Source organism: Lontra canadensis, unplaced genomic scaffold (assembly GCF_010015895.1).
Source record: "Lontra canadensis isolate GAN:19392208 unplaced genomic scaffold, GSC_riverotter_1.0 scaffold13, whole genome shotgun sequence".
NCBI lineage: Eukaryota > Metazoa > Chordata > Mammalia > Carnivora > Mustelidae > Lontra > Lontra canadensis.
Window position 1 is genome coordinate 26,144,617 of NW_022631007.1, and position 14,906 is coordinate 26,159,522.

Here is a 14,906-nt window from a genome sequence, read left to right on the forward strand (position 1 = left end):
ATACTATATGTATTTTGTCAGGTTTATTTTTAAGTATTTCATTTGGGAGGTACTATTAGAAAGTTACTGTTCGTTTATTTTCAAACAGCAGTTCTTCATTGCCCGTGTAGTAATTTGTATTCTGTGACCTTGCTATACTCACTTATTACTTCCAGGACTTTTTGTTTGTTCATTCTTCATCATTTTCCAGATAGACAATCATGTCATCAGCAAACAAAAGTTTAATTTCTTCCTTCTCACTTTGTATGCCTTTTGTTTCCTTTCCTTCTATTAGTACACTGGCTAAAACTTTCAGCACAATGGGAAATAAAGGTGGTAAGAGGATATCCTGGGTTTGTACTCAATCTCGGGGGGAAAACAGCCAGTTTCTCACCATTATGATATTTACATATGTTCTTTATTGAATTGCACATGTTCTTTGCTTATGTTCTTTATTTGTCCTCTATTCCTAGGAAATATATGTCTATATTCTTTCAAACTGCTTTACTTTTTCTAGTTCTGATAATTCCGGTACTTGCACTACCTCCTGATTTTTGTTCATGGTTAATCATTTCCTTTTTGTGCTTTGTAGTTTTGATTATGAGAATTTTGTTTTTCCATAGAATTCCTGTCCCGTGCTCATAAAGATGTACCCATATACAGGCGATAAATTTCATCATGCCAATCACTGATTCACTTAAATACACTCAAATTCCCTGAGAAGAATTTTAAGACAAGTAACTAGCTCACACTTTAATATTCTTTTAAAATTTCCTATCATTTCATGCACTTGAGGGACAAAGTCAGATCAGAAACAGACCTGGGTTCAGTTTCCTACTCAGCATTTTGGCTAGTTATACGATCTTGGCCAGGTTCTTTAATTTCAGAGATCTTACTACTTTTCTATTAAAAATTATAACATTTTTATATTTGCTTTATATTTGCTCAAAGGAGTTTAGAAAAGACTCAATATATTATCAAGTTTGTAAGCTCCTTGAATTATGTTGTGAACAGATCCTAAGTTACCTCCTTGATCCCTACCTCCTCATGTTCATGTCTTGCATAATCCCTGCTCCTTGAGTGTGGACAGATCATACGACTTGTGTCTAACAAACGTAACATGACATAGTTGGTAGGATGGTACTTATGTAAATATATCCTGCTATACGGCAAAGATGAGAAGATGTCACTCCTGTGGTTACATTGCATTATTTAAGACTGTCTTGTCTGCAGTCTCTCTTTCCACTGCTGGCTTTTACTAAACAAGCTGCCAGGAATCCTATGGCACAAGGAAATGATTCTGACAACCTGAGAGAGCTCCCTAGTGTATCATTCTCCAGGCAAGCCTCCAGGAGTCCCTGAGCAGACTGAGCTAATATTTGCCCAGACACCTGACCCACAAAGAAACTTTGAGGTAATAAATGTGTTTTAAACCTCTAAGTATGTAGCAATTTGTTAAACATCAGAAAGCTAATACAAGTGCAAAGCCTCAATTAAGTAGGTCATGCTTTTTAAAAACCTCAAAAAGGTAAGTATGAAGACATCGTCCTAGATTTTTTAAAAATCTGCCTTGAAAACAATCATCTCAGTTAAGTTAGGTAGGTAAAGAGATAGAGACTGAGTGATAGAGAGATGGGGCAGGGGAGAGAAAGGGAGAGAAGAATGCTCTGACACTGAAAAATAGTATTCTTTATTTCAGAAAGCTATCGACATTTTTTACTGCCCATATTTCTGTAAGAAAATGGATGCAAAGTACCAATAATCTTGTGAACTGAAGGGTTCAATACAGTTTTTATGTATTATTTACTATGCTTAGATTATACACATCCATAAATACTTATACTATATGATCAGTACACACAAACTGTACCCGTTTGATTTCTTCAGTTCAAACTTGATTTTTAACACTGTTTACATGCAACTCAGACATAAAAGTACTGTAAAATGGAAAGTGATAAATTAAAGATCATTTTAAAAAATAGAGTACCAACCTGTTTGACATGGGGGGTGGTGTTCCTTTAGCCACAGGACAGAGTAATTCTCAATATGTTTGATTCAAATTTGGTTTATCAATGCCATACTACAAAAATGCATTTTCATGACCAATTGTCAATTAATGAAATCCACCAATACCACATATTTAACAATTTCAGTTCAGCAAAAACAAAACGCTTCACTTTTCAATTCTTTTCCCAGTAAGTTATATCAAAGTGAGTCATAGTGCACCAGAAGATTAGAGAAATGAAATCTTCTAAAGTCCCGCCGAGGTCAGATAGTCTGAAAAGCTATGCTGTGAGAAATTTACCCACATTTCCACTAAACAATAGCTAGTTTTCTCATAACTTGTGAACACACAGAACATGACATACCCTTACTTCCTGTACTTTGGTTAAAAACTGCTTTTCTTTTTTTCCAGAACATCTCAAACTCTTAATTCTAGTTCTTCTTAGTTCTAGTTCTAGTTCTTTGCTCTGTTCTTTCCCTGAACCTTTTTGGGTTTGATATTTACTGTAAGGAGGAAGAATTACACTATATTTAACACTTAAAACCATGAGGAAAGCAAATAACCCATAATCTGCTTTCCCAGATGACTTGTGCAAGTTCTCAAAACACTGATCTGTTGTGCAAGTATTTAAAGCCATCTTTCCCTAAATAAACGGGATTCTTTCTTTCCCCCTGGATTTGGCAAAACGGGATTAACAAGATATGTTGCATTCATGGAAGCAGATCTTTAACATGATAATTCTAGTCTACTGATGGGAAAGAAGCAGTATCAGTCCAACCACAACTTGGATTTGCAAGCCTTTGTTGCAATACATAAATATATTGTTAACCATGAAGGTATTTATGTGCCTTTATTTGAAAACTTGCTTGTGGAGGCCAAGAGAGTGAGTCATTCTAAAAGTCTGTTTGTTCTCTTATTTACCAAAGACAACCTTTACCCATGCAGTATCTACAATTGTATGCTGTAAGTATTCCATGAAGGGCAGGGGCTGGGAGGAAGTCCTGCGGAGATGACTACACAGAACCAGCAAAAGAATAAACAGTATCTAGATAGACTGAGACTGGACCAGAGCCCAAAAGAACTGGCTTTCAATTTCAGTCCTGCCACTGCCCATGGGAACTTCTCTGAATTCCTCTTCCTTATCTGTATGGCTAACACCTGTCTAACAGAGTTGTTTCAGGGATCACATGGAAAGCGTCTTTAAGTTACTAGGTATTCAGTAAATTGTGGACAGCATTGTTATTTTTCCTGCAAAACAATGCACCCTGCTTTTCATATGAACGATTCCCTAGCTGAGCCCACTGGATAACTTAGAGTTCAAATAGTTAATAGAAAGTAGGGTCTTTTTTTTTTTTTTAAGATTTTATTTATTTATTTATTTATTTAACAGAGAGATCGATCACAAGTAGACAGAGACGCAGGCAGAGAGAGGGGGAAGCAGGCTTCCCACTGAGCAGAGAGCCCGATGCGGGGGTCATTCCCAGGACCCTGAGCCAAAGGCAGAGGCTTACCCCACTGAGCCACCCAGGCGCCCCTAGAAAGTAGGTTCCAATTAGAAATCTTTTTATATTTTATTTAATATTCATTTCTTACACTACAAGCTTCCTTACTTTCCCCTTTTTTTTCTTAAAATGACTCATTCTTTACTCAATTTATTTAAGTGTGGTTACACTCAAAGTCACTTATCAAATGTCTCTATTTCTCCCAAACACACACACACACACACACACACACACACACACACACAGCTTTAAATCAGTAAAGACTATTTATTACATTGTTGGCATTATCTACTCTAGAATATAGAGTAGTCATGATATGACCAGAATGTAGAGCAGTCATGAGCTGCTGTATCACCAGAACAGAGAAATCATGGACTTAAATGGGTACTGAATAAAAATGTGATTGAAAGGCTGGAAGTATTGTGATACCAACATAACCAACAGACAAAAGCATGCCGAGGCAATAAGTGTTTGGAATATATAATATAAGGTGAGGAATAGTGTGAAAAAATCTACAGGAGAAAAATCCATTTCCTGGTTCTAATTTTTCAAATTACAGACATTTGCTCAAAAAAAAAAAAAAAATACAAAGCTATATGCAGGATCTTGAGAATTCTAGACTCCCCATTAACGTTTAGGCAGAACAAAAATTAAATTGAGTAAGAATGACATTCTCACCCATTTTGTCTAGGCTGTCTATCTAAAAACCCTTATCATAATCTTGCTCAGCACCCATCTTAGACAACATGTTCCCATGGATCCCAAACCCTCATATTGAATCTTATACTTCCTGCTCTTTTTGTATCTTATACCTCCTGCTTTATTGTTGATGTGGATGTGAAAAAAAGCTAATGATCCTCTGGTTTATGATCCTTCACAGATGTAAACAGAAACATTCAAAATCACCTATTGTTAAGCCTCCCTGGAGGCTACTGATCTTAAACAAAGTTTTATGACCTACAATGAACGTATGGAAGGTAATCCAAATAATTATATTCCTTCACTCTTTTATTTACCCTTGACTCTGAAAAGTTCTCAATTTTCCACATAATCTAGAAAATAAATATTTACCGTTGCCTTCCCAGGCAACATTAGAATGAACAGAAATGTCCATTAATTTGTTATATTTTCCAATTTATTACTCAATTCCCTTACTTTCTGTTTATAACCTGAGCTTTTCTGGTTAAAAAAAAAAAAAAGATTTAAGAAGCAAAACTTATGGTACAAAAATTTAAATAAAGGTCACACTGTCATAGTATGGTGTTTCAGTTTTGCAATCCATCTGCAATTTCCCACCAGGCTGAGTGGAGATAGTCTAAACAAGTCTAAAGATATTTACGAAATAAGCTACTATGAAAGGTCAAGACAACCCATCAAAAGCGACTCTCTTCCTCTTCCACTGCACGGTGAAGGCCAGGGATGAATTTTAAGAGTTGTTTCCGGACACTTCCCCTTCTGTTTTTCCGGGGCAGGGTCCCAAACATGTTTGAGAAGTTGCCCTCCCACAAGGGTGACATGGACCCACTGCTGGCAGAACTAAAACTTCGGTCCCTCCTGGAAACAGACCTCTTCAGGAAATCATCCCCATCCTTGGGGACAAAGCACTCATCATCTGTGCTTGTCTGTCGACTGAAGCCTCCCTTGCTTGAGTCCTCAGACACACACGTCTGGTAGCCGTCCTCGCTGTCCACTGTCATGGAGCTCAGACAGCTGCTCTCACTGGATAGTCGATTCCGGTCCAGGAGGGCTGAGCCCGACCCCGGCAGCATTCCAAACAAAACCGATTCATCTATGTCCATGTTTTCGAAGCTTGGGCAGTTACCTGTGTCACCTAGAATGCAGAAAACAAAAGACTTCTGTGGAATGGATAGGAGCATCAACCTCTACCAGCAAATACACCAAAATTTCTCTGGAAAGGGTGCAAGAAAGAGTAAAGGTGAAAAATATTTTTCACTGAACTTCACCTGTATGAGTAAGTGACTCTTTATGAGGCCACTTGATAAACCTTAGAGTGGTGTTTCCCAAACCATTGTTCATGGACTAGCTTTCATGTAAAAGGGTTCCACAGTCACAGAAACAGTCATGCTGAATTAAAAAAATGTAAATAGATTCTTCACATAAGAACAGTCAACTCCTCTGATAGTATGCCAGTGTGACTTGTCAACCTCCAAAAGTATCATTTCTTAAACGGAAGTGACCCTGCAACCTTTCACTAAAGTCCTCACAGAAATGGCATTCTAAAGAATGTACTGGGAAAAATACAAAAAATATAATATACTTAAGGGAATGCCATCTTATAGACTTCCTCCATTAAGTTCCTCTGATTTTCAGTTACTGAAATTTTTAAATAATTATGTAATTATCATAACATCACTCGAAGTATGTGGGAAACACAGTTATAAAACCTGTACCTGTAGACTGATTTATAGAGAACTCAAAGGTGTTTACAACAGAGAGGATATCTTCCAGTCTCAATATTCCATGTTTCTTCCTAGAATACTTTAATACTGAAATGCTCTGGAATGGTACAGTACCCAGAAAACAGCCCTGTCTTCAAATAAGTAACAATTTATCTGTAGAAGTTGAGTTTTATCTGCTTAGCTGAATTTTTTTTTTTTTTTCCCAATCAACCTTTCATAACCTGTATCTGGGCTCTCCAAACTCAAATTTTAATCGCACCACCAACATCCTATCCCTACCCCCACTTGCTTGGGCACTATCTGGCTGGTTTGCTACTTAAAGGAAGGGGATTATTTGTTATACCCCCCTGAGAACAACATAGTTAGAAGGTGACTCTACTTCAGGAAAAGTAACAGAACATTGCACACTCAGAAATGGTTATACTTTGTGCTGATTATTTCTCTATTGTTGTTCTCCTTTGTCCTTAATTAGCAATACAAAAAGAGACTGATTTTCCACTTAATCTGCAAGGTTGAATACAGCCAGCTCTGCACTGACTAGCCAGAATGCTTTCCTTCTTTACTAATAAAACCTACCTTATTTCAATGGGTAACGAGTTGATGAATTGCTTTTGATCAGAAAGCAATTAAGAATCTCAAGCCCTATATATTTATTCTAGAAAAAGTAAACTACAAAACTCCTTCAATTTCTCAAAAAAAAAAAAATGTGTACAACAATGGCTTTAATGAGGAGTCATTCCCCTTCATCTTGAACTAAAGACCTTCTCTATACAAGCTATTCCTATAGAACCCCAGGACTGCCTATACATTTTAGGCCAAACCCCATCTCCACTCCAGAAAGTTCCAGAAGTGGGGGCAAAGTTTTCCCAAACACCCTCAAGTCTACAAAAATCCAGGAGTGGCTGGATTTTATACCTCTATCCTGCTAGGAAGTTTCAGATCCCCCCAAAAATCTACTAAGAATTTTTTAGCATATTAATTTAAAAACATACCAAAGAGAAGTAACTTACATAGAAGTTTCATTTAAAAAACAAAATTTCTACACAAACCTCTAAGCCATTCATTAGTGCCTAATTATGAATTAAATGTATCTTTTTTTCCTGTAAATAAATTATTACTTGAAACAAACATTCTAGGTTATAAATAAAGACTTTAGCTCAGTGGTATCTTGAGAAGGTAGAACCTACATTTCACACTCACATAGCTAGTGGTTTCAGTGAATTATTTGTACAAAAAAGTTCATTCCTCAGGTAACACCAGTCACATAGCAAATGTCAGACCAACAAATTTTTATTTTATTTTTTTAAGCAGGCTCCATTCCCAGTATGGAGCCTGATGCAGGGCTCCAGCTCACGACCCTGAGATCAAGACCAGAGCCGAGATCAGGAGTCCAACACTCAACCGACTGACTGACCCAGGTGCTCCCAAATCAACAACATTTGAATTCAACCTTTCCCTTTAGAATTCACACAGTGGCAAGAGCCTTGCCTTTACTGTTAGAATGATCATTGGTATTTCTGACGGGTTTACAGGCCAAGAAAAGCATTTCTCTGCATTCACATAACTTGTATAATATGAACAAATGATAGGAGCTCTACCCAAGACGCATGCTACCATTCCAGCCTCAATAATTTCTGAGAACTACACAACCTCGGAGCCACAAACATTCTCAGAAATTTAATTCATCTACAGCAGTAGTAGGAAAACCAGGCTATCATTCCTACCGCTCTTCTACTCTAGGTACCTCTTGCACGTATGTGCATATATACAAGTGTGCGCAAGTTTTTGTGTGCATATGTGTTATGTGTATGGAGGAGGGGATGTGACTTGACCTACTCACCCTCCCAAAACATAGGTCACTCCAAAGGTCAGGCCAAAAAATACAGTCTAGTATTCTTGATCCATGCTAGACAATTTTTTACTATAATCATGATAATCTTGCAATAACTTAGAGGCAGAAATACCAAAAAGATGAATGTTAGTGTGGTTTCTGAACAGGAAATTACATTTACCATGAAGCAGACGCTGTTCCTGTAACTGCAGAGATCTGAACTCCACCCATTTTTTCTTCAAGGTTTGCTGATAAAAAAGAAAAAAAAAGTGTTAATAACTGGGAATCCCCATTGAAGATAACAATTTACTTCTAGATGATGAGATTTATCATAATTTTTTTCCTTTCTTTCTAACTAGTGTTAGAACTTCTCCCATTCATTGGAAGATTATTTTCTACATAAAAGGGAGATACGGGGAATACTACTTTCTCAGGAAATAATCTAGTAGTATCAAGTTAAAACAATAACATTGTTTCAATAGAAACAACAGACAAGAGAAACCATGACATTTATTTATTTGTATATTTTTAAAAATATTACAGAACCAGATTGTTTGGATTTGTGTCCATTTACCAGCTGTCGAGGCAAGGATCTACTCTCCAGGCTTCCCTCCCTCCCCCATGTATAAGATGAAGGCAGTAACAGAATCGAAACCCTGGGACTGTACTGAGAATTCGGAGAGTTAGTAGATGTAAAATGTTCAGAACAGTCACTAGAGCTTAGTAAATTGTTCAGCAAATATCATCATACTGTAAGCCTGGGGCATTAAAGCTCTGTTTATTGCTACACACCTATCTATTTTTCACAGCAAAAAGGGGAAGCCAGCCTGTCTGAAAAGCTTCCTTAGTAGGCTAAAGTTAGAACACTGATAAGCATTGTGACTTCTTAACTGCTTCCTTCCTCCGCTGCCCAGCCCATGCAAGCAGTGGCCCAGGATGGTAATGAAGGGGCTGCTGTCACGGTCCAGACTGCTCACAAGGCCTGGCCCAGCCCATCAAAGGGGCTGAGGTGATGAGAGACAAAGCAACCAGGCAGAGGCCATCTGTCAAGGACACCTAGAGGCTCATTCTCCCTCCCACCTTTTGGCCTTTGCCCGGCCCCTTTCCCTGCCAACTGAGATCCCCACAGCAAGCCCAGCAGGCAGGCCCAGCTCAGCTTTGCCTTTGCCTATGGACACTTCATCACACGGAAAGATAGCCCATTGGAAACAAGCACTCCTTTGTAAGAAGCAGTCTGGGAAAGGTAGATGCAGGCTAAAAAGGAAAAGTGGGAAAAAGTACATTTGGAAAGGGAAGACCGAAGGAAAAGAAAATCATACAATTTTAAGAATGTCATCAAATGCTTAAGGGAAGAATGGCTGGTTCCTCAGTTCAAGGGGGCTGAACAATCACAGGACGGGATTCTCCAAGCCTTGATCACGGTAGCGTTTAGCGTCAATCTTTACGGTTACCTATATAATTTGCAAGCAGTAAATCAAAGCCATAAAATGCCTGACTTAGTTAATTGCTTGTTCTTTCTTCACTATAGGATAGTCAGTATGGCTATGAGACTGTTGGGCTCTCTGAGTCACAGCTCCTTTTATCTGTGCCAACTGTGGTCCTATGAAGGTCAGAGTTAAGGACCACAGAGAACAAACAGAACCAGCAAGGATCTAACCCCTTCCTTCTCTCTTAAAGGGGTCTTTCTCCTGCAATAGAATAGAGTTCAGGAGAGGAGCATAAGATAGGTTGACAGTCAAAACTAAATATGGAGAGAGAAGGAAATTGTATTTTTGCACTAGCTATTCAGAAATACAAAGTCAGGCTTTGCCAGATAGCTATTTTTTGTGAAAATAAAGGTTTTTAAATATCTAATCTGTTGACTTGGCCCAGTCATCTAAGTACGTCATCACTTAAACCAAGAAAACACCAGTGTAAAGAGCAGATGTGCCAAAGTGACTAAGAGTTTTAGTCTCTCTCTCAGCTTCTCCATTTCCCTTACAATCTGTTTCTGCTTGTTATTAACATTACATTTGTTATTTGGACAAATGAGACCTCTCACCATTAGAAGAAAATTAAAGCATGTGGGAAATCTAACCATACCGGGCCCTATCACCTCATTGTACCTAGCTCAGAGCTCAGAGCCTGGTATATAGCAACTGCTCAGTAAATATTGGTTGAATGAATATATCAAAGAATGGCCTCCTGAAATAAAACTCAACTATCACAGATGGATATTTTGAGTTGGATATATTTCCAATGTTTTCAATATACATGAGACATATAGCTACACATTTCCATCTTTATTACTTTTACACTGTTTTCGTGGATAACATGCTGTTTAATTTTCCTATCAGTCCTACAAAGTCCCAGATTAGAAAATAAAGGTGCGATGTAGGGCTATAAACCCAGTGAAAAGGAGAGCTAGATTAAAAAACAGCTCCTCTAGCTAGCACAGTGGATGTGCTGTTTTCATCTTAAACAACTGAATCATAGGTTATAAGAAAGGGAATCCCTGTAAACATAGCTCGGAATGGACCCCCATTTCTAAAGAAGAGCTTGTGGCCTCTGGAGTCTTTAAAAGATGAATGCATACTTATACAGGACACACAAACTAAATGTCATCGTGTGAAGGGGAAGGCAACTTGACCCTGGTTGCAGGTCAGATCCAGACATTTCTGGTTCAGGAGGTAAACTGGAAATCACATAATTTCAAGAATAGAAAAGGAAAAGAAATGCAAGAAGATAAGCAAGGATGAACCCAAAGATCTGCCAGAACTGGAGAAGCAGAAACAGGTAGCTAGGAATTTGGATCCTCAAGCAATCTATAGTTTAAATGCACTTATTTATCAGGGCACAGGACAGAGACAAGTTTCCTGTTTGAACCTTGGCTAAGCTCTACTACCATGAAGACGAGGTGAGAAAAGCTGCTGATGGTGGCCATGGCTCATGTAGAGCTCGTGTCTGGAGAGGCAGGAGTACATAAATGCAGCCTATGACTTGAGCCAAACAGCACACGAATCCTCTAGAAAGGCAGGCTAGCTGCCAGACCTGGCTCTGGGTTGGGAGCCTTGAAAATGCAGGGTGGAGGCAACCCAAGTACAATATGGAGTAGAAGGCAAAGACCACCATGCATGGGAAATAAGCAATATGAATTCCAAATGGTATGAAAGACAACAAAATTGACAGTCAGTACATAGATTATCTCAAAAAAAGAAAGAAAGAAAGAAGAAAGAAAACAGAACAGTGTCCAAAGAAGATTTAAAAACAAAAATATTTATAATCCTTTGAAGAAGAAATGAGATTAATGTCAATCAGAACAAGAAACCTGAAACAAAGAAATAAAGCAAGAACAGATAGACATGAAAAAGAATGATCTGAAGATAAAAAATGAATTAACTCTTAAAATTCATGGGAACAACTCATTCTATACAGAATAAAGACATTACTGAAGAACTCAACAAGAACATAAGAAAAAAGATAAAGTCATACAAAATATGAAAAAATGGTTAGGAAACAAAGAAAATAAATCAAAAGACTCTAAAAATATCCCTAACAAGAATTCCAGAAGATAATTCAAGGAATGGTGAGGAATGTATATTCAAAGAGATCAAGCTGGTAGCTTTCCAAAACTGAAGAAATTCACAAGTCCTTGGATTGAAAAGGTACAGCAATTTCTAAGCAGTATAAATTTAGAAGTGAATCTACACCTAATCACATTTCAGTGTATTTTTTAGATCAGTAAGACAAAAGAACATCTTAAAAGTAACCAGAAACAGACAAAAGAATGCCACAAATTGAAATACCAGTTTTTGCCAAAAGACTCAAAAATAGAAAATCCTCTAGTTGGACTTAACCGGGGGGGGGGGGGGGGGGAGAGAGAAAGAGAGAGCTAGAAGGCATAAAAAACCACGAGAATAGAATTTTTTATCAACACATAAAATAAATTTGAAAATTTTAAAAATTTAACAAAAATATTAATTCAATAAAACTGGCCCAAATAAAACAAAACAAACAAAGCAGAAAGCCTGAGATAGCTTATAATTAATAAAGAAACTGAAACAGTTTAGAAGAATTCCCACCAAAAAAGAACCCTAACCCCAGATGATTCAGATAGTTACAAGAATTCTACCAGAAAAGAAAAAGGGGAAGATTCTCCCCAGCTCATGTTAAGAGTCCAGTAAACATGATACATCCAAAACTAAAGAAAGATAGTTTGAGAAAAGAAAATTGCAGGCCATTCTACCTATAAAATAAAGTTACCTTCAAAAATCCAAAAGAAAATATTAGCAAATCAAATCTATAATTATATAAAAACAGTATAAATTATGATCAGTTTGAATTATTCTAGAAATGCAAAGGTGGTTTTACATTAGAAAATCTTTAAATGTCATTCACCATATCGACAGATATTTTTAAAATAAATAAGCAAGAATAACACATGCACAAAAAAGTGTCCGATAAAATTCAATACACAAACACTATAAAAACTACCAGGAAATTTAGTATGGAAGAGAGCATCTCAAATCTGAAAAGTATATTCATAGAGAGAGCTCATTCCTGATGGGAAAAAGTGGAAATTCCCTTTAAAATCAAAACAAAACAAGGACACCTATAATTATAGTTTCTATTCATCACTGTTTTGTAAGCCCTACCCAGTGGAGTGAAGAAAGAGAATTTTATGTCATCCTTAACAGTTATTATCTTCACAGAAAACTCCAAATAATCTACAGATAATTTGTTAGAAATTATATAGTTTAGAAATAGTTTGAATCCTATAATTTGAATAATAGCATAAAATTGGTTTTACAAATCTATACATCAACCTCAATCAAAACATTCATTGTTTTTATGAAGAAACTGTAGTATGAACAAAAATCATGAGTAGAAAGGAATACATCTAGTGAGAAATGTATAGGATCTATTTGCATAAAAGTATAACACTTTATTGAAAGACATAAAAAATTAAAAATGGTTAAAATTATGAAAACTTTTCCTCTAAGATCAGGAAGAAGACAAGGATGTCCACTTTCACCACTTTTATTCAGCATAGTACTAGAAGTTCTAGCCACAGCAGTCAGCCAAGAAAAAGAAATAAAAGGAATCCAAATTGATTAAGGAGAAAGTAAAACTGTCAATTTTTGCAGATGATGTGATACTATATATAGAAAACCATAAAGAATACAACCAAAAAACTAATAAATAAACAGTAAATTTGCAGGATACAAAATTAAAGTACAGAAATCTATTGCATTTCTATACACTAATAATGAAGTAGCAGAAAAAGAAATTAAGAAGACAATCACATTTATAAGTGCACCAAAAAATATAAAATATCTCGGAAAAACTTTAACCAAGGAGGTGAAAAGATCTGTATTCTGAGAAATATAAGACACTGATGAAAGAAACTGAAGATAACACAAACAAATGGAAAGATATACCATGCGCATGGTCTGGAAGGATTAATATTATTAAAATGTCCATACTACCCAAAGAAATTTACAGAGTCAATGTAGTCCTTGTCAAAATCCAAGTGGTATTTTTTTACAGAACTAGAGCAAATAATCCTAAAATTTGTATGAAACCATAGAAGACCCCAAATGGACAAAACAGTCTTGAGAAAGAACAATGAAACTGGAGGTGTCACAATCTCAGATTTTAAGATATACTACAAAGCCAAAGTAATCAAAACAGCTTGGTACTGGCACAAAAACTGATACATAGAACAATGAATAGGGATAGAAGGCCCAGAAACAAACCCACTTTAATGGATAATCAATCTATGACAAAGGAGTTAATAATATATAATGAAGGAAAAACAGTCTTTTCATTAATTGGGAATAATGGGCAGCTACATGCAAAAGTATGAAACTGGACTGCTTTCTTACACCATACACAAAAATAAATTCAAAATAGATTAAAGACCTAAATGTGAGACATGAAACCATACAACTCCTAAAGGAAAACATAGGCAGCAATCTCTTGGACATTGGTCTTAAAAACTATTTTTGGATATGTCTCCTCAGGCAAAGGAAACAAAAGTAAAAATAAACTATAGGACGACAACAAAATTTAAAAGTTTTGCACATCACTGAAGCAAAAAGGAACCTATGGAATGGGAGAAGATATGTGCAAGTAATATATTCAATAAAGGATTAATATCCAAACTATATACCACTCAACATCAGAACCCCCACATAATCTCATTTAAAATGGGCAAAGAACCTAAATAGGCATTTTTCCAAAGAAGGCATACAAACGGCTAATAGATACATGAAAAGACATTCAACATCACTAATCATCAGGGAAATGTAAATCACAACCACAATAAGATATCACCTAATACCTGTCAGAATAGCTAGCATCAAAAACAAGAAATATCAAGTGTTGGCAAGAATGTGGAGGAAAAAATACTCATGCACTATTGGTGGGAATGCAAACTAATGCAGCCACTGTGGAAAACAGTATGGAGTTTCCTCAAAAAATTAAAAAATAGAAATACCATATGATCTAATAATTTCACTATTGAGTTTTTATCCAAAGAAAACAGAAACACTAATTTAAAAGGATATATGCACTCCTAAGTTTATTGTAGCACTTAAAAATATAACCAAGGTATATAAGCAACCTAAATGTCCATCAGTAGAGGAAGGGATAAAGATGTGGTATACATACACAATGGAATATTCCTCAACCATAAATAGGAATAAAATCTTGCCATTTGTGACAATAGGAATGGGCCTCCAGGGTATTATGCTAAGTGAAATAAGTCAGAGAAAGACAAATGCCATATGATTTCACTTTCATGTGGAATGCAAAAACAAAACAAAACAAAAAAACAACCCCCAGTCAAACAAACAAAAAAAGCAGAAACAGATTCATGAATAGAGAGAACGGGTGGTTGCTGGAAGGGGAAGGGAGTGGGGGCATGGGCAAAAAAAAAAAAAAAAAATAGATGGTGAGATCATCTATCACTAAGAAAACACAATACTATAGAGATGTTAAGTCTTCAAATTGAGCTAGCTATACAAAATGTAGTATCAATCAAAATTCCAAAATTTATTTATAGAACTTGATAATCTGATTCTAAAATTTATATAGATGATCAAAAGAATTAAGAATAACCTGGAGGGTTTGCTCAACCAATATACCAATATTTATTAGAAAGGTATAATAACTGAGTTTAAGAG

At 36.3% G+C, this 14,906-nt stretch overlaps 1 protein-coding gene across 2 annotated transcripts in view; it reads right to left on the reverse strand.

The window, feature by feature from the left end:
- Positions 1-4,055: 4,055 nt before the first annotated feature.
- CYTIP (cytohesin 1 interacting protein) overlaps positions 4,056-14,906 on the reverse strand; it is a 73,121-nt gene continuing 62,270 nt past the window's right edge. For both annotated transcript variants that reach the window (XM_032857852.1, XM_032857851.1), the window contains 2 exons: positions 7,919-7,985; positions 4,056-5,317 (listed from right to left, as the gene is read on the reverse strand). In XM_032857852.1, the coding sequence (XP_032713743.1) occupies positions 4,860-5,317; positions 7,919-7,985 (525 nt within the window). In that variant the 3' untranslated portion in view covers positions 4,056-4,859. The remainder of the gene's footprint in view (positions 5,318-7,918; positions 7,986-14,906) is intronic.